The sequence below is a fragment of the Saimiri boliviensis genome, chromosome 1 (assembly GCF_048565385.1).
Source record: "Saimiri boliviensis isolate mSaiBol1 chromosome 1, mSaiBol1.pri, whole genome shotgun sequence".
NCBI lineage: Eukaryota > Metazoa > Chordata > Mammalia > Primates > Cebidae > Saimiri > Saimiri boliviensis.
In genome coordinates this window covers 32,726,447-32,753,243 of record NC_133449.1, presented here as the reverse complement: position 1 = coordinate 32,753,243, position 26,797 = coordinate 32,726,447, and the positions used below count along the sequence as shown (strand labels likewise).

Below are 26,797 nucleotides of genomic sequence, written 5' to 3'. Positions count from 1 at the left end.
GTCCCACCAACTCCAGTTTCTACAATTCAGTACCAGGCAAAAATAAGTTTATGAAATATAATTTTTAATTTTCAAAAAGGCTGCCAAACAAGAAAATTTCAATCACTGTGAGTTTTTAAAAAATGTAAACCATGTACTTTTTTGGGTTTGAAAGCCAGTAGCCATTCTGATCCCCTCATTTTTGTTTGAATAAGAAAATAATTCATTCTCTGGTCACTTTGCTATTAAAGACCACAGTTAGCCATGATAAATGGATTTCTTTCCCCCGACACACACGGATCTGAATTTAAAATTCAGTACAACTAATAGCATTTAAAAGTTTCCTCCCTCCCTCCCTTATCTCACCTACCCACATATATCACACACACATTCCACACACAGACACACTCCAAGGTGATTTAAGCAGAGCCCAAATTAAGATATAAACCTAAGTGGCAAAATTATTGTACCATTTTACTTTGGACTTAAATTGTCCTTCAAAATAATCAAAAGCCACATGTTGCTAAAATCAAAAGAAACTTACCTTGAATGCAAATATTCCTACAGATGTCAATTACCTGTATGTATTCTAGGACTCTGGTGAGTTTTTTAAAAAATAAGGGGAAATTAAAAGGAAAAGGATTCATATCACCACTGTCATCTAGCCTTTCCATGTTTATTTCCTCTCAACCCACTTCTAACACAATTTTGGAATATTAAATCCTCAACCCAGCCTGCAACAGAGTGTAAACTAACTTAAATAATCCCTGGTTTTAGCACTTGAACAGTAGAAGGGTAAAATATGTGGGAGTGAAAGAGAGTCTACAGTTTAAAAATAGGTCCATGTGCACAGTCCAAGGTCAGCCTGCAAGAGAGGAGCTATGAAAAAAATCTCTGACATTGCCTGAACCAACAACATGTAGAGGAACTTGGATCTCTTATTCTAAACTTCTCTTGACTATTTTCTTTAAGAACTGAGTAAAAGGCCAGTATGCCTGCCAGAGGTCTAGAAATAGCTTGTCTTCCTATTTGCCATAGATGTATCTAAAGTCTAGAAGGCATTTCTCTGTTGTTTTAGGGATGTGTCTGGTTTTTTTCTCAGACATTCATGTCATTTCTCTTTGTCAGCTGAAAAGCTTTGATGCTCAAAATTTCACTTCCGAGTCAGTTTGAAAAGTCTATTATAATTATTTGCTAAATGGAAAAAAGTCTCCCTCTTAGTCATCTTACGATTCCCTTAAATGGCATGTATTTCAATATTTGAACATGTATGTATCTGTAACTGAATATACCCCCATATATTTCCACCTCTTTAGGCCCAGACTTCTTAAACATAAGCCTCTCAAATCCAAAGGCTAACACTGAGAGTGTCTGGCTCTGTTGCTTCAGTCCTATAGAGGGTCTCTGTTTTTTATCTAAATTTTTCAGATCAGCCCTTCCACCGGGCACCGTGGATACGGCAAGCCTAAACCAAAAAAGGAGTCTCTTCTTTAACGTGTTTGAAATTAGATTCCTAGGCTCGCTTCAAGTTTCCATGTTCATTCTTTTGATTTACGGGTCTCATTACTGGGGAAGGCTGAAATATCTCTTCTTTTTCTCCCTTAGTGGCTTCAAAGCACTATACGCTTGATTACCCAAGTACATTAAAACTAATTTAAATCATCATCTTAAGCACTAGTGTGTTCAACAAACCAGAAAAAAACTTGGAATCCAAAATATATGGTCACATTTTATACTTAATAGGACACAAAGTAGCAAATCCATCAACATAATGGTATCGCTTTTTATGGGCACAGACAAAAAACACTTCTTGAATGTTGCATTGCCCAATGCTGCCTTTTAAAGGTGAAATTCACATCATCCTTTTCCTTCTGCTCCCGCAGGACAAACGTAATTTAATGAGGATCATTTGTAAGGATAACTTCAAATGGCAGTAAATGTGTATGGCATTGAAAATAACAAGATAAATGCCCACATTTGTATAAACCCAAGCTAAAATTATAAGATAGCATCACACATTTTCCAGCCTCTCCTGCAGCACTGCCATTTCAATGCATCCATGTCATATCCAGCACTTTTTTAGCTTAAATGACAGTGCTTTTTCTCCTGCTATATTTACAGTAAGTTACCATTCTCAAAAGAAAAATAAAAGCATTGAATTAGTACCAGTGAAATACAATTCCTGGAATCAAAAGCACAGTAAAAAAACTCCAGAGAAATTGTTGATATGTGGTGAAAGCTGTATCAAAATATGAAATTAACCAAAGTATTTTTAACATGCTATTGACAGCAGCTATCAACTTAAAATGCAAATGTAAGAAAACATGCAAAATTTATCTTCTTGCATATTTATGATTATGTATTAGTGATTCCATATCTCGAAAATATTTCAGAATATTCATTCTTGAAAAGAAGGGTGGGGGAAAAAGGCAAAACAAGAAGACCCAACTGTTTGTTTCAGTGGAATGTACTACACTTAGACATCATTAGATGAGTTTTGGTCCTGGCTTCGATTAGGCAAATCACTTAAACATTGGCAGCTTTAGTTTCTCATCGTAAAACAAAGGAGGTGGGGTAGTAGACTCCTAATTTTCTTTTAGCCTATAGTCAATGGTCTTTTGCAAGAATTATTTGAAAGAACAATGTAATTAGTAATTAAATTTTAATGCTAATATAATTCTATTAATGTTTATTACTTTTAGAAATATTAACGAATTTCTACATACTTTATTACAGATAGGTATTATTAGTCTACGAAAGTTTTAGCAATACCATGAAATGCTTCTCATTAACTGTTAAATGGCCTGGAACGAACTGAGAAGTCCCAATTTATCCCAGGCCAAAGTAACTGGAAACCAGACAGAATCACTCCTACGTTTCTTACTTTTATGAATAGGTAGAGCACAGAGGATTTTTAGGACAGTGATAATACTTATTATAATACTATAATGATAGATACATGTCACTATACATTTGTCCAAACCCACAGAATGCTCAAAACCAAGAGTGAACCCTAGGACTTTGGGGAATAATGATGTGTCACTGTAGGCTCATCATTTGCAGCAAATGCACCACTCAGTGGGGAAGCTGATAATGGGAGAAGCTATGCCTATGGGAGGGGGAGAGGAGTTGGAGGGGCCCAGGGTATACAGGAAGTCTCTGTACCTTCCTCTCCAGTTTTGCTGTGAACCTAAAACTGCCCTTAAAGATTAAAGCCTTTTAGGCCAGGTGCGGTGGCTTACACCTGTAATCCCAGCTCTTTGGGAGGCCAAAGTGGGTGGATCACTTGAGGTTAGGAGCTCAAGACCAGCCTAACCAACATGGTGAAAGCCTATTTCTATTAAAAATGCAAAAATTAGCCAGGTGTGGTGGTATGTGTCTGTAATCCCAGCTACTCAGGAGGCTGAAGGAGGAGAATTGCTTGAACCAGGAAGGCAGAGGTTGCAGTGAGTCAAGATCATACCACGCACTCCTGTCTCAAAAAAAAAAAAAAAAAAGTCTTTTTTAGAAAGTATATTTTGATCATCCAGGAGTCAATCTGAAAGAGCTTCCAATAACTAAAGGTGGAACAATTTGAGCAAGAAAATAATAATATAACCTGAAGAATAAAACAAATGAGGCTAAGGTACTACAACTAAATGATTAAATAAATAAATGGGAGAAATCCCCCATACAGAAAAACTACAAATAGTATACGAAGATACATTCCCTTCCAGAGGTAGAGCTTAATTCTCCTCCAAGTGCGTGCTTAGTGACTTGCTTCCAAAGAAAGGAATATGGAAAGGAAAAATGGTAACTTGACAATGGAAAAAGGTGACCACCTTAACTATGTGGTCAAGATTAATATCACTAGTGATAAGTCATGTTGATATAATATAACTCCCAATACTTTTGCAGTATTCCATCCCAAAACCCATAATCCCAGTCTAATCATGAGAAAGCATCAATAAACTCAAATCGAAAGACAGTCTACAAGATACTGTCAAATGGTCAAGATCATGAAAAACAAGAACTGAGAAACTGTCCCAAATTATAAGAGATGGGAGAACTGAATGTGAAATCCTATCCTGGATTAGATCCTGGAAAAAAGAAAGGACATACTGGTGAAATCAAAATAAAATGTGTAGTTTAGTTAACAGCACTATGCCAACATTAATTTCTTAGTTTTGACAAAATGTACATAATAATGCAAGAAGTTAACATCAGGAGAAACTAGGCAAAAAGTAAACAAGAACTCCCTGTATTCTCTTTGCAACTTTTTATAAATCTAAGGTATTCAAATAACACTTCTTAGTGTAATAATCAAATGATTTAAATATTTGGTATAAAATTTACATTGTGACTCTGAGACTGTATGTACTCATTTAAATAAGAGTCCAATAATCCAAGGAATTTTGACATATAAGTGACATGCACGTATTAACTTACGGAATTTTGCGTTATTGCAGCACAGCTTAGCCTATCCTAACTAAGACAGCTTGAGCTTTCTTGCTAGTGTACTGCCAAAGGTGGTTACTCATCAATATCACCAATGGACACGTGTCTCTTACACATCCCTCCTGCCTGCCCAACCTCAAAAGACTGAAAGAGTTTAAAGAGTAGACTCTGTATCACTTCTCTCTTCTGTTCCCTCAAGCCCCAACTGTCACAGGTTACATTTAAAAAGAAATAAGCATGTTTTTCATTTGATATCAGATTGGAATTTCAAAGGTGAAAGTGACCTGAAAAATTCTAGAATCTGACCAAGATGCTGGGTTTTAAACAAAGGATGGTTATAAAACAGTGAATAGAAAAAAATAAACCTATTCTTATAAATGTCTCCTCAATAAACCAATTCCCTCAGTATCACAATTTCTTCTTTACTTCAGCCTGTATCTTGGCTCTTATTTTAGACAATAGTTTATTGCCAACAAAATACATAGTTGCCAAATAGTAAATCAAGTCCCTAGACTCACATGCAATGCTAGATTTTAATTATTTGAGTTTTTGTAAAAATCCATTTCTCCTAGCTCTCAATAATAGGGGTTTGGTTTGGTTTATATTTTCCCATTCACTCACAGGGACGATGTTTAAATATATTTAAGATATCGAATTCAATCTTAGGTATGAACAATATTAAAACTGGTTTTCCATTTTAAAAAGTAAACATTAGAGGATACCTCTTCAAAGAATCACTGCATCACTAAGTATTTTTCCCAAATATCACACACTCAAGTATTTGGCAACCGGTCAATTTTGGAATGAGACAGCTAACGGTAGTTTTTCACCATAGCAATGGTCAAATGGCATGGCCCTCCACTGGACACCCAGAAAGCTGCCCTCGTCCTGGCTAACGTCTCACAGCTCTGGACAGGAGAGTCCATGGAAGTCCTTACCAGCTTGTCCACTCAAGTCATAGGTATGAGACCAGGCTGTACCCCTAAAAGTCAATGACTATAAAACCAGTCTGAGACATACAATGCTGACTCCCAGCTTTGCACACACATCTGTTTAAAATTCAAATGGCTTGTGCAAACCATGGGTCGGTATTCAAATAAAACTTTTAAAGAGATTGTATTCATTTAGGAAGAAAATGAAAAAATGTGCCTATGGTCTTTGGGTTCTACATTTCCTGGGGAAAGTTCACAGGCCTTCTAGGACTTAGACGGTGGTAAGCCTAGCAGATTGAGCAAGATGTGGGAGTAGACATAAAGTGGCTTTTGATGAGTCACCAACATCTCAGGGCCCTCTCCACCACAAACATGAGGCCAGCTCTGCAAATACACAGCAGCTGTGCACACTTCACACAACTTGGCAATACTAGCATGCGGAACCCAAGAGCATCCTAGAGGGCAACTGAGCCATCAGAAACAAAATCCAGCTCTGAATAGCACTCTGGGGCCATGCAAATATTTAACAGGCCCATCTAGAGAATTCTCAATCTCAGTTAGGAGAGGACCACCATAGTCAGAATGAAGGCGGCTACCTCACTGCCTCTCAAGTCTCAGGCAGTTCTCCCTCAGTAATATTGCAGAAGACTATAGTTTTTTGTATTTTTTTTTTCTTATTTTAGAAACAGGGTCCCGTTCTGAAACCTAGGTTGGAGTTACAGTGGCAAAATCATGGCTCACTGCAGCCTCAAACTCCTGGGCTCAAGTAATTCTCCCACCTCAGTCTCCCAAGAAGCTAGAACAACAGGCATACGCCACCACACCCACCTCAAACCCTCAGAAACCAGATAATTTTTGCATGTTTTGTAGAAACTGGATCTGCCTATGTTGACCAGGCCGGTCTCAAACTCTTGGCCTCAAATGATTCTCTTCCTTCAGCCTCCTAAAGCACTGGGATCACAGGCGCAAGCCACCACAGTGGGCGAGGACTACAGTGTTTGCAGCACTTCCTTCTGCCCCAACTCCATGTAACTTCACAGTCATGCTGTGAAGAATTACCATGCTCATTTTCTGGATGAGGAAACCTCATCAAGAATTTCAATAATTTGCCAGGATTATAAAGTCAGAAAGGAATAAAGAAGAAACCTGAACCCGAATGTTCTGTTTCCAAGCCCAGGACTCCTAGACACTATCTGTAGTACATTCAGGTCACAATATGGGTTGAGATGTATCTACAGAACCAACAAGGAGAGGAACTTCTATTCTTTGAGTAGATGTCAAAAGGTGAAAAGTAGGATCTGACTCTTTCTCCATGTGGAGAAAATTCAGAGATTCCAAGAAAGAGTACACACTACTCACCTGCACATTAGTCACCCAAAAAGGGCTCAAATTAATTAACTATTATGGACTCTTTAAAAACATACAGAACTCTGCTTAAAAAAAAAAAAAAAATGGGAGGAGAGGGATCCTTAAGTTTAAAGCAGAGTAATGCTTCTAAATCAACGAAGGTGACCTGGGCCAAATCACTTCATGTCTCTGGGCTTCATTTTCTCATTTGTAAAGTGAAGGAAGTGAATTCAATTTCAACTGTCTTGAAACAAAATCGTTGAGAATAGTTGCTGGAAGCAACATCCTAGGGCAGGGTACAGAACATAGAAAGCAGAGAAAACAAAGTGGCTGAGTGGCAAGGGGCAGTCTGAAGCCCAGCCTGCTCTTCCTCCTCCTGCACTGCTGCCTGCCCCTGCATACAGAGTGCTACGGGGGCCGCGCGAAACTCTCAGGATTAGAGAATCTGTAAGACCCTTCCGGGTTTGCTGTTAACACTTCTAATGGAGTGATTTTCTGAAACTACTAATATGGTAGCCACTAGGCATAAGTGGCTAATGAGCACTGGAAACATGGCTAGAGTGATGTGTGTAAGCATAAACTACACACACTAGTTCTGAAGACTTAGCAAGGAGAAATATATATATACGTATGCATAGATCTCTTAATTTTTTGTTGGTTATATGATGAAATAATATTTTGGATGTATAGGATTACATAAAATATATTAAACAATTCTACTTGTTTCTCTTTTTGTATTTTTGTTTTAGAGACAGAGCTTCACTCTGTCACCCAGACTGGAGTGTAGTGGCACAATCTCAGCTCACTGCAACCACCACCTCCTGGGTTCAAGCAATTCTCCTGCCTCAGCCTCCCAAGTAGCTGGGATTACAGGCACATGTCACCATGCCTGGCTAACTTTTTGTATTTTTAGTAGAGATGGGGTTTCACCATGTTGGCCAGGCTGGCCTCGAACTCCTGTACTCAACTGATACACCCACCTCAGCTTCCCAAAAGTGCTGGGATTACAGGAGTGTATGAGTTACTGCGCCCGGCCTTGTTTCTCTTTTTACCGGTTTTTAACACAGCCACCAGAAAGTCAAAAATTACATACATGGCTCACATTATATTTCTACTAGATAGCACTGTTTAAAGACAGAATTCATGATCAAAACTGTTGCTACCAGAGATTGAAACCACGACAGGCCAGGCAGAGCCTTGGCAGCATTTCCTCCTTCCCTAATAGCTGCTGGATTGCTGCCAGCAGGGCAATGTTCTGCATCCTTTAGTAAACACCCCTCTCCCATGACCCAGTCCAAGGCAATGCTACCCTCAATGCCCAGATGAGCAGGTCCACACCCAATCTACCCACACTGCCTTTTCTTCTGCCTTCATCACTGCTACTGCCATTCCAGTGTCGAACAGCTGAAATCTTCCTCAAACCCTCAGAAACCAGGATGATTTTATTAAAAAGTTCTCAGGGCCGGGCGCGGTGGCTCAAGCCTGTAATCCCAGCACTTTGGGAGGCCGAGGCGGGTGGATCACGAGGTCAAGAGATCGAGACCATCCCGGTCAACATAGTGAAACCCCGTCTCTACTAAAAATACAAAAAATTAGCTGGGCATGGTGGTGCGTGCCTGTAATCCCAGCTACTCAGGAGGCTGAGGCAGGAGAATTGCCTGAACCCAGGAGGCGGAGGTTGCGGTGAGCCGAGATCGCGCCATTGCACTCCAGCCTGGGTAACAAGAGCGAAACTCTGTCTCAAAAAAAAAAAAAAAAAAAAAAGTTCTCAGCAGGTTTTTGTCCGTAGACCAAAGGACACCTATTTGGATCATCTACACTATACTTGGGGGGGGTGGGTGGGGGAGGACCTCATCCTATAATCCCAGCACTTTGGGAGGCCAAGGCAAGAAAATTGCTTGAGGCCAGGAGTTCAAGACCAACCTAGTCAACAAAGCAAGATGCTATCTCTATACAAAATTTGTAAAAATTAGCTGGGCACAGTGGCCCACACCTGTAGTTCCAGCTACTCAGGAGGCTGAGGTGGAAGACTGTTTGAGCCCAGGAGTCCCAGGCTGCAGCGAGCTGTGATTGCACCATTGCAATCCAGGCCGAGCAACAAAGTGACACTCTGTCTCATTAAGGACAGGACCGGATGGGAGACGGGACGGGAGACGGTACGGGACATGGGACGAGACATGGGACGAGACGGGACAGGACAGGACGGGATGAGATGGTAAGGGACGGGACGGGACGGGACAGGAGAGGAAAGCCTAACCTCCGAAATACACATTTCTTTACAAATTATATGCATGTTCTATATCAGGATTACAGAATCCCAAGGTACCTTCCAGCTTTGCTGTAACACTTCTGATTGAATATACATTCTAAAACTACACTGTCTATATAATATGTACATCACAAAACATACTCAGAAATTTGGAAGACTGAGATAAAGATGAAATTAAAATTTTTTAAATATTTTGCTTCATTAATCCTTTTTATCACTAAAAATATTTTTTAGTGACTGCAACATGATTGAATGGCTTTCATTTTTTTTAAATCTTGGTTTAACACTTAGTGATATGGCAATTAATTCAGAGGTCTGAAAAGCCCAGTGTATGTTAATACTTAGCTTTAGTGTCTGGTCTAGCTCAAAAGAGGTATGTGAAAAAGACACATTGATGCAAATGGAAGAAAGGTACTTACAAAGTCATAATACTCATGTTTCAATCTCATACACTAACTACCCAAAAGCATTTCAGCTAAAATGAGTAACTTTCCATTTTCCCCAGTGTCATTTCATTGGTCTTACAAACTTACTGGAAAATGTTACATTTTGACAAATTTTTATTGGGTCTTAAACTCTCTGAAAGATTTTAGTTTGTTTCCAATATTTTTAAGTATGCAAATGAGTTTTAACATGTAACACACACACCTATTGTTATTAGGAATGAAAATCATGTCACAACAGAACTATTTTCTATACCTTTATTTTACAAATACTCTCTGTGTAGCACCAGATCACCAGATTTTCTAAAAGATTACTTTGTTACTCATTGTTAATGTATCACCTCTACTTTGAAAGGACAAATCATGTGTATTAACTTCTAAATTATCTGCAGGGCAACAAGACCACTCATAGCTAAATATCATGCAGAAGGTCAGCAATTTCAAAATGTTTGCCTTTTGTAAAAAAAAAATTTCTATTTTTAGAAAGAAGTAATCATAAGTAAAACACCTATTCTTTTTTTTCTTCTTGCAGCCTAGTGGAATATCTTATGCTCATCTAAGCGTTTGCACCTTGCTGTGGAAAGCACTGCTATTAGGCATCATTGTGCCTGGTCAACTCTAATAACCACTTCTAATCCAGTCACCTGTTTTTCTCTACTATTAGAAGATAACAGGATTATTCCTCTCCAAGAGAAATTTGGAGGATTTTTACTGCATTCCCAGAATCTTCTGATGGTTCTGGTTGTCTTTCCTGCCAGTACTCAGCCAGCACTCTAAGGAATGGGTTCAGTTATGCTCACACAGCTCCTTATACTAAATAAGTGCTCTTCATCTCTTTCCGTGAGGACGAATCCCTGCCTGAAATCCTCCTTTGCACCTGAATGTCTGTTTTTCTCTTATTCTTACAACAAATCTCTGAATCAACCACTCCAAATGCTGTCAGGTAACAACACAATGCCCACAACAACACTACAGCTCTTAATTTATTCAAGGTTCATCCCTTGTGGTTTTAAAGAAAACTTTCTCCATCTCACATGCAAAGATACACACAGGCTCAAAATAAAGGGATGGAGGAGGATTTACCAAGCAAATGGAAAGCAAAGAAAAAAAAAAGCAGGGGTTGCAATCCTAGTCTCTGATAAAACAGACTTTAAACCAACAAAGATGAAAAAAGACAAAGAGGGCATTACATAATGGCAAAGGGATCAATGCAACAAGAAGAGCTAACTATCCTAAATATATATGCACCCAATACAGGAGCACCCAGATTCATAAAGCAAGTTCCTAGAGACTTACAAAGAGACTTAGACTCCCACACAATAATAGAGGGAGACTTTAATACCCTAGTGTCACTAGACAGATCAACGAGACAGAAAATTAACAAAGATATTCAGGACTTGAACTCAGCTCTGGACCAAGTAAACCTAATACACATCTACAAAACTCTCCACCCCAAATATGCAGAATATACATTCTTCTCAGCATCACATTGCACTTACTCTAAAACTGACAACATAATTGGAAGTAAAACAGTCCTCAGCAAATGCAAAAGAACAGAAATCCTAACAGTCTCTCAGGCCACAGTGCAATCAAATTAGAACTCAGGATTAAGAAACTCACTCAAAACAGCACAACCACAAGGAAACTGAACAACCACCTGCTCCTGAATGACTACTGGGTAAATAACAAAATTAAGGCAGAAATAAATAAGTTCTTTGAACACAGAGAACAAAGACACTATGTATCAGAATCTCTGGGACACAGCTAAAGTAGTGTTTAGAAGGAAATTCATCTTACCAAATGTCCATGGAGAAAGCAGGAAAGATCTCAAATCAACACCCTAACATCACAATTAAAAGAACTAGAGAAGCAAAAGCAAACAAATTCAAAAGTTAACAGAAGACAAGAAATAACAGATCAGAGCAGAAATGGAGGAGATAAAGACATGAAAAACCCTTCAAAAAAATCAATGAATCCAGGAGCTAGTTTTTTGAAAAGCTCAACAAAATACATAGACCACTAGCCAGACTAATAAAGAAATAAACAGAGAAGAATCAAATAGTCACCATGAAAAATGATAAAGGGGTATCACCACTAATCCCACAGAAATACAAAACTACCATCACAGAATATTATAAACACCTCTATGCAAATAAACTAGAAAATCTGTAACAAATGGATAAATTCCTACACACAGACACCCTCCCAAGAATGAATCAGGAAGAAGTCGAATCCCTGAATAGACCAATAACAAGTTCTGAAATAGAGGCAGTAATTAAGAGCCTACCAACCAAAAAAAGCCCAGGACCAGATGGATTCACAGCCAAATTCTACCAGAGGTACAAAGAGGAGCTGGCATCATTCCTTCTGATACTATTCCAAACAACAGAAAAAGAGGGACTCCTCCCTGACTCATTTTATGAGGCCGGTATCATCCTGATGCCAAAACCTGGCAGAGACACAACAAAGAAGGAAAATTTCAGGCCAATATCCCTGATGAACATCGATGCGAAAATCCTCAATAAAATACTGGCAAACAAATCCAGTAGTACATCAAAAAGCTTATCCAACACAATCAAGTCAGTGTCACCCCTGGGATGCAAAGCTGGTTCAACATTCACAAATCAATTAACATAATCCATCACATAAACAGAACCAATGACAAAAACCACATGATTATCTCAATACATGCAGAAAAGGCCTTCAATAAAATTCAACAGCCCTTCGTGCTAAAAACTCTCAATAAACTAGGTATTGATGGAACACACCCCAAAATAATAAGAGCTATTTATGACAAACCTACGGCCAGTCTCATAATGAATGGGCAAAAGCTGGGAGCATTCGCTTTCAAAACCGGCACAAGACAAGGACATGGTCTCTCACCACTCCAACAAAATACTGGAAGTTCTGGCCAGGGCAATCAGGCAAGAGAAAGAAATAAAGGGTAGTCAAATAGTTAGAGAGGAAGTCAAATTTTACCTGTTTCCAGATGACATGGTTGTATATTTAGAAGACGCCATCGTCTCAGCCCAAAATCTCCTTAAGCTGATAAGCAACTTCACCAAAGTCTCAGGATACAAAATCAATGTGTGAAAACCACAAGCATTCCTATACGCCAAAAATAGACAAAGAGCCAAATCATGAGCAAACTCCCATTCACAGCTGCTACAAGGATAGTAAAATACCTAAGGAATACAACTTACAAGGGATGTGAAGGACTTCTTCAAGGAGAACTACAAACCACTGCTCAAGGAAATACCAGAGAACACAAACAAATGGAAAAATATGTCATGCTCATGGATAGAAGAAGCAATATCATGAAAATGTACATACGGCCCAAATAAAATGTGGCACGTAAACACCACTGAATACTATGCAGCCATAAAAGAGGATGAGTTCATGTTCTTTGCAGGGACATGGATAAAGCTGGAAACCATCATTCTCAGCAAACAAACACGGAAACAGAAAAGCAAACACTGAATGTTCTCACTCATACGTGAGAGTTGAACAATAAGAACACATGGACAAAGGGAGAGAAACATCACACACTGGGGCCTGTTGGGGGATGAGGAGCTAGGGGAGGGACAGCATTAGGAGAAATACCTAATATAGATGACAGGTTGATGGGCGCGGCAAACCACCATGGCACATGTATCCCTATGTAACAAACCTGCAGGTTCTGCACATGTATCCCAGAACTTAAAGTATAATAAAAACAAAAACCTTTTCCTTAACAACTGTATTCCATAAAAGGTCTAAATGCTTTCCTTTTGAACATTTTTAAAGCCTTAAAGAAAAAAAAATGAGCAGAAATCTATACCGTGAATATAGAGTCTTAAGAGTCAGTGGAATCACCTGACCCTCGGGCTCCTTGCGTAAGGCACAGCCTGCCTTCTCCGCCCTCTACAAGGGCTATCCCAGCTACCCCTTTCTTTGTGCTTATGCCCTCCCTCTTCATAGCTATGTGATTGCATTAACAACTTAAACATTGTTTCTCATTTTAGTCTCTTCCCTTCTCTATGCCTAGTCCTGCACCACCTGGTCCTCTACCACCAGATAAATTTTCCAAAATATCATTTCGCCTGTGTTGAATTCTCAACCTCACTTGTGGCTATTCTCCTGATAGGAATACTCCATGTAAAACACGCTCAGGCAAATTCCTTCATCTATTTCCTCCTCCTCTGAGCAATTGCTTACAGACTTCCTCTCCTCTTGGTCTATCAAATACTACCTTTCCATCCACAGCTAAAACTGGCCCATTCTAGCCTGAAACACTCTCTCCCTCCACCACTCTCCTCTGGACTTCATGCTCTGTGCATGTGGTTCCTGTCTTCTCAAAAGATCAGAGCTTACACTCTATTGTCTTCTCCAATATACAGCATGGCGAGGTACATATATTAGACCCAGCCTATGAATTTTGATTTTTATTAAGCATAATAATAAAGGGTTTAATAATTACAGTTCCATAATCAGGAACATATTATCTGAGGTAGTTCTTTTAATAATAAAAAAAAAAAATCCTTGGCCAATTATAGATTCATTATGTCAGAAAGAGAATCAAAGCTGTTATACACAATAGTTGAAAAGGCTCTGGGCTCAATCCCATGACTTTAATGTATACCTAATTTCATCTGACGCAAGACTTCCTGCCATAATGCTTTCAAGCTGAGACACGGATTATTTGCTGTGCCATCACTGTAGTGAATTTGCCAAGCTCACCCTCTAGAACAGTGGTTCATAGCCGTTTGGGGATTACAGGCCTCTGAGACTGAGAGGAACTATGTAACCATTCCCCATAAAAATACTCATGTACATAAAGCTTTGTGGACAATGCTGGGGTACAGTTAGTCAGATGTCCAGAAGGCCTTGAACCATAGGCCTGGCTGTGTTTCCCAATGGCACAGGGCCTGCAAGTCAGGAGACAGGAGGCAGGAAGTGTTTTAGTTTTATACAGAGTCGTTCCCAGAACAGTTTTTACATCATCGGCCAAACATTTTTTCTTTTAAGAAATACCAATTCATTAGCATAACGACATAAACATCAAAAATGACAGCCTATTGTAAATATCTAGGCATAGATCAAGGCATTCTTACCTTTCCTAAAAGTATTCAGTATCTGCTTAGATCAGTCTAGGATGACAAAATAATTCGACTTCATCTTCAGTGGTAGAAACCTCCCACTGGTCTGGCCTCATCCAGTTTCGGGCTGAAAAGGATGGGCATTTTTCAGAGCCTTGCTGTGCTTGTTGTTGTTGTTGTCCAATTGCTTTTCTCATCAGAGTAAACCACCCCTTTGCACGTCTAATCCTTCCAGCTTCTGCTGGCGACCAAAAGAATCCCTGTTTTCCCTTTTAGACCGAAGATCAAAGTCCCTGCTGAGCTTTTTGGCTCTTATTTCTCTCCCTTTGCTCTGTCCTCCTGTTTCGAAACCACATTGAGGAAAAGTACATAAAAAACCTCATCCTCACCACTCTTGCCCCAGTCAGGATCAAAGTCCACTTGAGTTTTGCCTGGCAACCACTGCTAGAGCATCTTCTTTGAAGCATTTTATAAACTGTTTATATCAAATGCACTGGAAACCTAATTAATAAATTCCTGAAAAGAAAGTTCCGTTAAAAGTCAGTCATATCAACAAATAAGAAAATAAACAGACCAATTAAAAACCCGGGCTAAAAGTCCACTTTACTAAAGATCTATGGATGGCAAGCATGCATATGCAAAGATACTAAAAAACATGTTAAAAGACTGATCACTAGAAAAATCCACATTAAAACCACAATGAGCTACCACTATACACCTATTAGAATGGCACAAAGAAAAAATCGACAATACCAAGTGCTGGTGAGGATGTGGAGCAACTGGAACTCTCATTTACTGCTGATGAGAAAACAAAATGGTACAGTCACTGTATCCAATAGTTTGGCAGTATCCTCTAAAGGAGACACATACCATAACCCCCTCAGCTACCTCACCTCTTCAAATAAATGCAACTAGATGCATCTGGTACATATCTTTATCATGATAATTATATACATGTGTGAGCAGAAGAGAGACAGAGGGAGAGACTGAGACTTCCAGTAAACTGTGGGTTCTCTAAGGGTGACTATCCTGCCTTATTTATCTGTTGATGCCCTGAAACAAAGCTTGGCACATAGTAGGTGTTCACTAGGAGTTTGCAGAATAAAGGAATGAATGATATTTATCTTGTGCTCCATTCCAGATTAGGCACTGGGAATACAGAAAAGACACAATCTGTATTTTTAGATAGCCATCTAGCTAGAAAAAAAAAAAAAAAAAAAAGAGGTCTGACCCAGGCAAAACAGTGAGCAATACAAGACTCCACTCGATGTGAGACGTGGTATGGTGGTAAAGACCTCTTCATCATTACTTGAGGTCAGACAGACTTGTGTTCAAAGTCTAATTCTCACTTACTAGCTGTGCTTTTGACAGGTTACTTGACTTCTCTGAAACTAACTTTCCAGATTTATAAAAGGAAGGTATTAACGTGACCATTGTAAAATTGTCAAACCTCTTCCACAGCAAATGGTAAAGAGCTGCTATCCTGAGTTCCTCAGGTGCCACGACCATCCCACCAAGCCTCCCTCAGACCTCCCTGCCACGCAGCACAAGTACTAAGGGAATAATGTCCAGAAAAGCAGGTGACCGAGCACTGCAGCCAACTCTGTTCTGATTGCTCTATGCCTGTACTGTCCAGTAAATACCTCAATCATTTGAATGTCTCCTCTGTTACAAATCATGCATGCAAAATACCTGACATGACAATTCAAGGGAGAATTTGACAGGCGGGAACACGAAGTGTGGAGTCGAAAAGGAGCATGAAGAGGGAACAGCGAGGCATGGATGGGAGAGCAGCAACATATATGGCTAAGCAGGCAGTAGATGGACGTGTATTATCAAGGGCTTTGAAATGAGTTTAGGTTCCATGGAGCAGGAAAAGGTACATCACTTTTCCTGGAACTCCCAGACCACCTGATGCAAAGCTTCTCTCATTACCTTTATTACAAAGAAATATTATTCCATGGATATACACATATGCACAGAATGCAGGTATATCTTCCACTGACCTGTGAGCTCCTTCACCACAGGGAGGAGTCTCTAATCATCGTGTGTGTTGGCAGACCAGTACTCTCGGGAGCTTGAGTTTCTGATACCCACTGCTCCAAGCATCTGGGTCCACACTCATCTTTGGATGCCCTGTGAGTTCTCTCTGAGCAGCTCTTTCTGGCCTTCAGGCTCTCACTAACTACTGGTTACAGCCTCCTATAATCAGGACCCATGATCTCAAACCCAATGTTTACCCTTCAAGTAACCCTTGCTCATTTTTCTTCCATGCCAAGGAATGAGATCTCTATGGGCCTCTGTGCCCTGCTCTACCCAGCCTTCCCCGACCACTCCCAGATTCCAAAACCTGTCCCATTTTCTCTCTCTTTTCTGGCCGCTCCCCGATTCCTCCCCTGCACTCCCAAGATTTTACACCCACTCGCCTTCCTCATCTTGGTGCAGTCCCAATCTAAACCACAAGCAAAACCAAGCTTCGTCATCTAAAACCTCAACTTTAAGCAACTTTCAGCTTTCTCTTGCCCAGAACCTGCCTTTCCGAACCCATTATCACTCCAGTACTGACCCTGCTATAATAAACCGATGGTTATCAAATTCCAAGTCAGATCCCTGAAAAAGAAATACAGGGTAAAAAGAAGTGTTTAATTTCATTCACTCCCTCAATTTAATTTAATTGCCTATGATTATATTATTGTGGGCCCCCCCACACACAAACACAACATATAATTTCTCAATGATTTAGACAAGTCTGGAATTAGAATTGGTCAGCCCAAAATACAGCTGATTTTAATTTTGGTTAGAAAAGATATTTCACTTGGTCTCTCGATATATTTGGCAATGCTCTGCAGGTTACCAAGTTACAGGTGGTCACTGCAAGGCATGAGTCTAAAGAACTGAAGACGTTAAATGTAGTACAAGAGGTAAGGAGCATACTCTAAATAGACACAATACTGTTTCCCCTTACAGCTCCCAAAGCTACCAAAAGTTCATTCGGGAGTATTTACAGTTTTAAAAATACATACAGGTGAGGCTTCTCTCTCTAACCACTCTCCTTTGTAAGAACAAGTATGGGTTTTTTTTCCTGTCAGATGCCACTGGAGCAAAAGCAACAAGTATGCCTGCCCCTTTCCCACCCCTAAACTACTATCTCTTTCCTCTTCCCAGAACGATAATGAACAGAACTTCAATTTTCTCTCATCAAACCCTCAAAGAGTGGGATTATACCACTCAAAGCCCAATGTAACCTCCGAACTCACTAATCAGTACTCCACAAGTACATGTCTGTGAGAGCTAGAGACTGCCCAAACGAAACTACTGAGCAAAATGAAGAATCAGGAGATGAGATTTCAGGACTATGCTGGAGACAAAAAGACCAAGGGCAGGAACTGGAGGCAGAGCCCTGAGCACAGGTGTCCCAGGCAGACGCAGGCATGGGAGAAGCAGCCCCAGAGGATCCCATGTGTCTCCCAGGCTTACCGGCTGCTGGTTAGATGAGGCTCTGGCAAAAAAAAAAAAAAAAAAAAAAACCACAACACAGTTTTCCTAAGACTTCTCGTGTCATAAATGACAAGGAAAAGAACACCTGAATCTTTCCAAGGACTCAAGAGTATAGTCATTCAACAGTGCTATGGGTCCCCTGCAGCACAAGAAACTTTCTGGTCTAGCTTCCAAATATTTTCTAATTCTCAGAACTCAAACTCTTTAAAATAAATTAACTAGGATCCCTACTTGTGGCAAAACAGAGGATTAGATGTCCAGAGAAAATGTGCCAGGATAAAACAACAAAGATTGCTGGACAAAATATAAAATATGGCTGAGCTGGCAAGAAAGCAAGAGAAATCCTCAGAGGCCAGGAACAACCAGGGAGTATGAATCCAGGGAAATGAGTTGGCTCCAGAACAGGAATTTTCCCTGGAGGGGCATCTGCCATTTCTGGATGCCTAGATGACAGGTTCTAACATGCTTCTTGGGGCACGGGGAAAAAGCCTGGTCCTGCGTAAGGTAAAAGATTAGATCAGAAACCCTCGTGTTAAAACTTTCTGCAAGGGAAACCAAAAAAAACCAAAAAACCAAACCACTGCACCGTGAGAGAACGTGAGGAGTCACATCTGTCTTAGTTTGGGCTTTGGGTAAACATGAAGACAAGCAACAACATAAATCTCAGGTAAGAATTCCTAACAATAAGTTCACCTTTTTTTTTTTTTAACAGATTACTAACTATAAGGACTTTATTGTATCTAAATATTCTTAAAATATTTTTAAATTGCATTCATTGATTCTATTTTCAAATTAGTAAAGTTTGACTACTGTAAGAAATTTGGAAAACACGTAATTACATTTTTGACAAACACCTTTTTTAGCCAAACCATTATCAACACTAGTACTACTGTTACAGATTTTTTTTTTATATTTCTGGTATTTTTTTCTTTTTTTTTTATTGCATTTTAGGTTTTGGGGTACATGTGAAGAACATGCAAGATTGTTGCATAGGTACACACATGGCAGTGTGGTTTGCTGCCTTCCGTCTCCTCACCTGTATCTGTCATTTCTCCCCATGCTATCTCTTCCCACCTCCCCACCCCCGCATCCCTCCCCCATTTCCCCCCAATGGACCCCAGTGTGTTGCTGGAGAGGATGTGGAGAAATAGGAACACTTTTACACTGTTGGTTGGAGTGTAAATTAATTCAACCATTGTGGAAGACAGTGTGGCAATTCCTCAATGACCTAAGAATAGAAATCCCATTTGACCCAGCAATCCCATTACTAGGTATATATCCAAAGGATCATAAATCATTCTACTATAAGGACACATTCAAACGAATGTTCATTGCAGCACTGTTTACAATAGCAAAGACCTGGAACCAACCCAAATGCCCATTGATGATAGACTGGATAGGGAAAACGTGGTACATATACACCATGGAATATTACACAGCCATCAAAAACGATGAGTTCGTGTCCTTTGTAAGGACATGGATGAACCTGGAAACCATCATTCTCAGCAAACTGACACAAGAGCAGAAAATCAAACACCGCATGTTCTCACTCATAGGCGGGTGTTGAACAATGAGAACACAAGTTCACCTTTATGCTGGCTTGACATTCGAATTAAAAAATATCTGAGTGATCAAAACAATAACAAACCTGGGGTCTGTTGGGGGGAAATGGGGGAGGGGTGGGGGGTGGGGAGGTGGGAAGAGATAGCATGGGGAGAAATGACAGATACAGGTGAGGGGACGGAAGGCAGCAAAGCACACTGCCATGTGTGTACCTATGCAACAATCTTGCATGTTCATCACATGTACCCCAAAACCTAAAATGCAATAAAAAAAAGAAAAAAAAAAAAAAAAAAAAAAAAAAAATTCTACCAGTACTTATTAAAGTTAGTAGCATTTTCATTTGTAATGCAGTACATTAAATATTACAAAAATGATGCATTGAAGTGAAATTCATATACTATAAAATGAACTTTTCAAAAATAAACAGTAATACTTAATACATCACAATATGTAGTTGTACGACCACCACCACTATCTAGCTCCAAAATATTTCTGTCACGTCAAAGTAAAACTCCTTGTCCTTCGAGCATTTTCTCTCATGCCTTCCCTCTCTAGCCCTGGCCACCCCCAACTATATTCTATCTGTATGGAATTATCTATTTCACATATTTCATATAAATGTAATCATATAATATGTGAACCCTGTGTCTGGCTTCTTTTACTTAGAATAAACTTTTGAAGGTTTATCCACATGTATTAGTCAATCTTTGTTATGAATAAAAAATATTCTGTTGCGTGTAAAAAAAAAATAAATAAATAAAAAAAATAAAAAATAAAAAAATAAAAAATATCTGAGTGATCAAAACAATAACAAACCCAAAATTTAATTAAAAGTGACCTGAATGGGTAGTACCCAACTAGGGAACTTGTGAAAAGCAGACACAAGTGCCCTCCTCTGCAGGTACCCTCCTTAAAACAGGATCTTGGCCAGGCTCATGCCCTGAAATCCCAGCACCTTGGGAGGCCAAGGCAGGGGGACTGCTTGAGCTCAGGAGTTCAAGACCAACCTAGGCAATATAATGAGACCTCATCTCTATAAAAATTTTTAAAATTAGCTAAGTATGGTGGTGCACACGCATAGTTCCAGCCACTTGGGTGGCTGAGGTGGGGGGATTGTTTAAGTCCAGCAGGTCAAGGCTGCAGTGAGCTATGATCATGCCACAGCACTTCAGCCAAGGTGACAGAATGAGGCCTTGTCTCAAAAAAATAAATAAAATAAAAACTGTATCTTATCCAGTGAATACTTACAATCAGAAATTACAAAATGAACAAGGAACCAAGCCAAAATCAGAGGAAAATAAAAGTGTCAAATCAGTCCAGCAATAACTGCAGATTATTAGACTGCAACTACAAGATATATAACATATATTTAATATGTATAAAGATGTCAAAAATATGACTAACAAGACAACATACACTAAGGAAATTTGAAAAAAGAGTCAAATAGAACTTACCGATATTAAAAAATAACACTTGAAAAGATGACAGTGGGTATATCAGAACTAAAGAGAGAATTAGTTAACTAGAATAAATGAGCCAGAACCCAGAACAAGAGACACAGATGATTATTATACCTCCCAAGACTTACTACACAATTACAGCAGTTTCAGTAGCATGGCACTAACTTAAGGCTACTCAAAAAAACAAACACAATGGGATAGAGAATGGAGAAACAGACTTAACACATATTTAGAAACCTAAATGAGATAAATATGGTAGTTTTTGTAGTTTTTTTTTTTTTTTTTTTTTTTTTTGATGAGGAGTACGGGGGAGAATTAGTCAACAAATAGCAAAGACAATAAGTTAGCCATACAGAAAAAAAAAACACAAATAATCAAAAATCATTTCCAGGTACATTATAAGAAATGTGAAAGGAAAAGCTTTTAGAAGAAAATACAGAAAAATATAATGATGAGATAGAAAAGAATGATTATTTTATAAAGAAAGCATGATCCATGTAACTACTCTGGACAAGAGGCTGTTAAGCTTTTTTTGACTAGAGTTCGCTCTAAGAAAGGCATTTTACACAGCAGAGTGTGTTCCAGAAACAAAAGTTTCATGAAACAACACTTACCCTTAATCTGAGAGAAGCATTTCGATTACATTCTTTAAAAAAATGTTAAAGTATGCAACAGAAGACTTGTACAAAAATGCTCATCATGAGACCGGGCATGGTGTCTCACACCTGTAATCCCAGCACTCTTGGATAATAAGGTGGGCAAATCACCTGAGGTCAGGAGTTTGAGACCAGCCTGGCCAACAAGGTGAAATTCTATCTCTACGAAAAATACAAAACTCAGCCGGGTATGGTGGTGCGCACCTGTAATCCTAGCTACTTGGAAGGCTCATGGAGGAGAATCACTTGAACCTGGGAGGTGGAGGTTGCAGTGCGCCAAGACTGCCACATTGCACACCAGTCTGGGCGACAAAGTGAGACTCCGTCTCAAATTTTAAAACTGTTCATCACAACACTGTTGTAACTGCAAAACACTAGAAACAACCCAGTGTTCATTATCATCAGAAATGATAAATTGTGGTATATTGATATAATGGGATAAAATGTAAAAGAATCCCCCAGCTGTAATCAGAGGTTCTCAAAGTGCAGTTCTGTCAGCAGCATTCAGCATTGGCATCACCTGCGAGTCTGTTAGCTACAAAGTCTCCACCCCTCCCCAGACCCACCAAACAGAAACTCTGAGATGGAGCCCAAGAAGCTATATTTTACTTAGCAAGCCCTCCACCGGTGATAGAGCCACTGTTACAGACTAGTGTCAAAAACACCTTGAGCAAGAAAAGCAAGTCTCGGAAGAATACAAACAATGTATTTGTTTAAAAGTCAAAAACTAAACAGCACGGTATCCAGAAATACCTTAAAACATGGTAACACTAAAAAGAAAAGCAAGAAATAACTGATATCAATTATTTTCTGGGAAAAACGGGTAAAGGAATTAAGAAGGACCACCTAAGAGCCTCTAAGATAATGACAGTGTTTTCATTTCTTCAGCGAGGTGATGGGTTTACAAGAGTTTGGGTTTTGTTATTATCATCATTTAAAATATGCGTGTTGTAAATTATAATTGTTATGAACGATCTCTTTTCTAAAAAGAAAAAAATGCTGAACAGAAAAAAAGTTGAGAATGTAAAGCCATGAACATAGAATTATACCCTATGGGAACTCAATTTCTAACAAAAAGCCTAGAAAAAATGGAGTACAGAGCAGGTGTTAAATATTTATAGATTATGAAATGTTTACAGTGATTGATATGTCTTTTCATTCTTCTCAATTCTTCCAAATTTCTCACAATGCATAAAACAACCCAAAAAGAATTTTTTATATAGAAAGTATGAAAAAAGGCTGGGCACAGTGGCTCATGCCTGTAATTCCAGCACTTAGGGAGGCCAAGGCAGGCAGATCATCTGAGGTGAGGAGTTTCAAACCAGCCTGGCCAACATGGTGAAACCCTGTCTCTAGTAAAAGTACAAAAATCGGCCAGGTGTGGTGGCGTGCGCCTGTAGTCCCAGCTACTTGGGAGGCTGAGGCAGCACAATCACTTGAACCCAGGAGGTGGAGGTTGCAGTGAGCCAATATCACACCACTGCACTCCAGCCTGGGCAACAGAGACGCTGTCTCAGAAAACAAAAATAGTATGAACAAACGCAGCAGGCTATAAAATAATTTGGTGTTCCCCTCACCATCACTCCCATTTCAAGTTCAGCCTCTCTTCTAGATTTAAAATGCAAATCCTGACTAAATACAGTTTATCCTATGGAAAGATAATGGTCTTCCATTCTGGTCTCAAAATGTGTTATTCCTCTCTAATTTTTCAAAAGACTTTCATGAAACCCTATGCAGTTTTGCTTACTTCTCATCTCCATATCAAGGAATATAGCCAGTTAGAAGTAATTTTTTAAATTACAAGCAATATATGTGTCGTTTAGAACTAAGTAAAACCATACAACAAAACCTCTTATAAATCGTACAAGGACTGCCTTAAGAAACTCATTTGTTTCTATTTTCTCCATTAGCAACGTGTTGCTAAAAACGCAAGAGAATGGAGCATTGCTCATATGAATTAATTCCTATCCATTGGCAACAAGGGGAACCAAGGGTCGGCTACGGCATCCAAAGAAAGGCAATTACGCACAATGAGCAAAGGAGGTGGTTCGAGGCTGCACTGCCAAGAAATGACGTATTCCAGTGGACTCAAACCACCCTCTTCAATTTTTGGCATTCCATGATATAAAAATAAAACTGAAGAACATTGAAAAGCAAAGCTTGCCACCTGCTGCCCACTGGCATAATCGTAAATGTTCAAATTGCGTCCACTTTTTTTTTTTACTTAAACCCTTTTACTAATTGATTGGCATGGATGCTTCCATATTGCATATTTATTCATTTTCACCACAGTCTTTCTTTTGAGAGAAAATGTCAGCCCCCTAAATTTTTACCCAGATGTTATTTCAAACCCTATACATAATCAGCTATAACCAGTGCACCTCTAACCAGAAAGCAAACCTAACTTTCAAATGGTTATACATGTTGTGTACTGTATATAATAAATCCACCAAATGCAGTTGTGTTTTCATTATAGTATCCAGACCAGGGAAGAATTCCTTTGAAAATGTGCCAGCCCTGTCCTATGCTTCCAGGCCTGTCATCATTCTAGATGATATGGAATACAAAACCCATTTTCTGATCCTTATAGATTTTCATATCCAAACATTAATAGCTTAACTGCCTTCAGCTAGTTTATAAACAGTTTATATACATTCATACTACATTTTAAGAAGTCCAGCTAAAATGCCTCAAAGATCAGCTTTAAACATTTAAACTTAAATACCTTAATTATATTAATACCGATAAGTGTTTTCTTGGGTTCTCAAAATGTTTTCAGTATTCTTTCTCATTTGAATTTATTCTAAAGAAGTCTGAGAAATGAATGCATTACAGGCTTTTTTTTTTTTTTTTTTTTTAGAGCGACAATCCTTCAAGGCTTGTCTCATTCTTCTAACTCTGTAGATTTGTGTATCCATGCCATCATTCCCTCAAAAACAATCCAGAACACTGTTAAGGAGAAAGTGAAACTTTGAATTAAAGAATAAACAACCATCTGAGAGAAAGATGTCCTAACAGCCAATCGCAAACCCAGTCAGGAGGGTGAATGATGCAAGGATGACTCCAGCTGCTATCCCATCCTCGGGGAGCCGGGGAGGGGGTTAGGGCCTCTGCCTCTTGAGAGGCTTATGGCAAACAGTCTCATGACATTACATTGATAACTCCTGAGGCCCTTTGAAACAACTTTAAAGGCTTCTGCCTGCTGAAGTTGTCCATGTGCAAAATAGCACCAAAGCTAGCTAAAGTTTTTTCGTTGTCTGGGAACTACTCTATAGCACACAGTAAAAAATAATTCATTTTCAAGACAGATGGCACCATAATGTTGCACTATTTTCTAGTGTGCATTTTTTCCTAAACACTAGAGGCAGCGTCTCCATACAAAAGAAAGTCCATCCTGCTGCAGCCAGTTAGCTTGCAGATTGCTTTTCCTGTGGAATATCGACACATTTAAAAAGCCCCTTTTTCCCCCATCATATTCAGCTTAACCCTTTCCTAAAACTCTACAGGAGCTATTATTTCATGCACTATTATTGCTCAGTGTTTCTGATGTCTTTCCCGCTTGCATCGGATTGTTCACACCTGAGAACACCTAGAAGAGGTTTGTACTCCTAAGGTTCAAGTTTAGTTAGATCTTCCGACGTGCTATGTCTGCAACTCAGAAGGGTGCCTGGTGTACACAGGTAATGATACCGTAAGTTAATCCTTTAATCAACGGAATCCAGGCCCATTAACACCAGAACTGGGCTTCGACTGAACAGATAAAATTTTGACTTAATATCAATAGAGGGAACAGCATTACACATTTTGTCCTATAAAAATATAGCTCTCTACTAAAAATATTTTAAAAAACACTTATACTAGAAATGACAGAAAAAGAAGGAAAAAATATATTCCAGCTATCAATTATTCATTGAAACTAAAAATAGTTTGGCTGCTAGCACAGTGCCTGGCACACAGTAAATATTCAATAAATGTATATGAAATTGAAAGTCCCAATCATTTCTTTCGGTTTCTTGTCAAAGACTTCCTAATGGAGCTTGATCAAATCTTTGTTTTTTATGAAAATCTTAAATTAGTTTGAGCACAAAGCTGAGCTTGATCAAATCCTTGTTTTTTGTGAACATCTTAAATTAATTTGAACATAAAGCTGATATGAATATGTAAGTTTTTTAAAAGAAGCATAGCATTTCCTCACTAGGAATGCAAAGCATTTCTGATTCTGTGAAAGGCAATACATTATTTTTATTAAGTAGCATGTTACTAGACTTCACGAAGCAAATCATAAAAACTTTCCTAGCAACTTTAGACCTTAATACCTATAAACAAATGTAAGTCTGAAACAAAAATTGCTTTATTTATTAATAGTATCACATAAATATGCGATTTTTGTGTCAGACTGTTACTTACTTTATATTATTTTAATAACTTAACGAGAATGCAGTCCAACTAGGAAGACATTTAGAGCCTAACAACCCGTTGGTTATTATATACCTGTGTGTGATTACCCAAAGTTCCTTTCCAGTTCACCAATATAGGATAATCAGAGACGTAGGACTTCTGTCACCTAAAGGAGGAGGAATATAGGTGAATAGATCACTCCTAGTGTAGCAAGAAAAAACACAGAGAAGATACACAGAGGTTAATACAGATAGGGGTAGAGATAACAAAAAGTAGTTAAGGCAAAGCTGTAAAGCCAACAAAGATAAAGAAAGGTAGAAAACTATCTGTTGAACATTTGAAACAGGAAAAAAAAGACCTTGATTACTATACAGAGCATGATGTGTTAGTTTGAGCAACACAGAAGGACATCAAATCTGGTTTTGATTATGGGTGATGAATTTGAGTCTAGGGCTAGAGTGGAATAAGAAACAGAAACGCTTCAAAGACATCCCCTACTTTCCTGTTCCTAAAGAGGATAAGATTGCATACCATTCCGCTTAGCATAGGTAGAGAGACAGATCAACATTAGACTACACTTAATTCCTTAACCTGAATCCAAAGGAATTGTTTTCTTGACTGGTAGTGTGAATCCTTTCTGTTTTAAAGGGAATTAGATTCCCTCTCAAGCCCCTGTGCAAGACAGGGGACTCTCTAATCTGCCCATCAGCCGGCCTCCCAGGCATTCCCTCACACTC

The 26,797-nt window shown here is 39.0% G+C and overlaps 1 protein-coding gene across 8 annotated transcripts in view; it reads right to left on the bottom strand.

Annotated features, from left to right (window-relative positions):
* Window positions 1–26,797, bottom strand: part of LTBP1 (latent transforming growth factor beta binding protein 1) — a 476,883-nt gene that overhangs the window by 336,868 nt on the left and 113,218 nt on the right. The window contains exon 1 of one of the 8 annotated variants that reach the window (XM_074395755.1): window positions 14,501–15,673. The exons of 6 other annotated variants lie outside the window; for them this stretch is intronic. Coding sequence is in view for 1 of the 2 variants with exons in the window: in XM_074395751.1 (XP_074251852.1) it covers window positions 12,387–12,427 (41 nt within the window). In the remaining variant the exon portion in view is untranslated. Of the gene's footprint in view, window positions 1–12,386; window positions 13,165–14,500; window positions 15,674–26,797 lie in introns of those variants that run through there. One more of the 8 variants, XM_074395751.1, reaches the window with a different exon arrangement.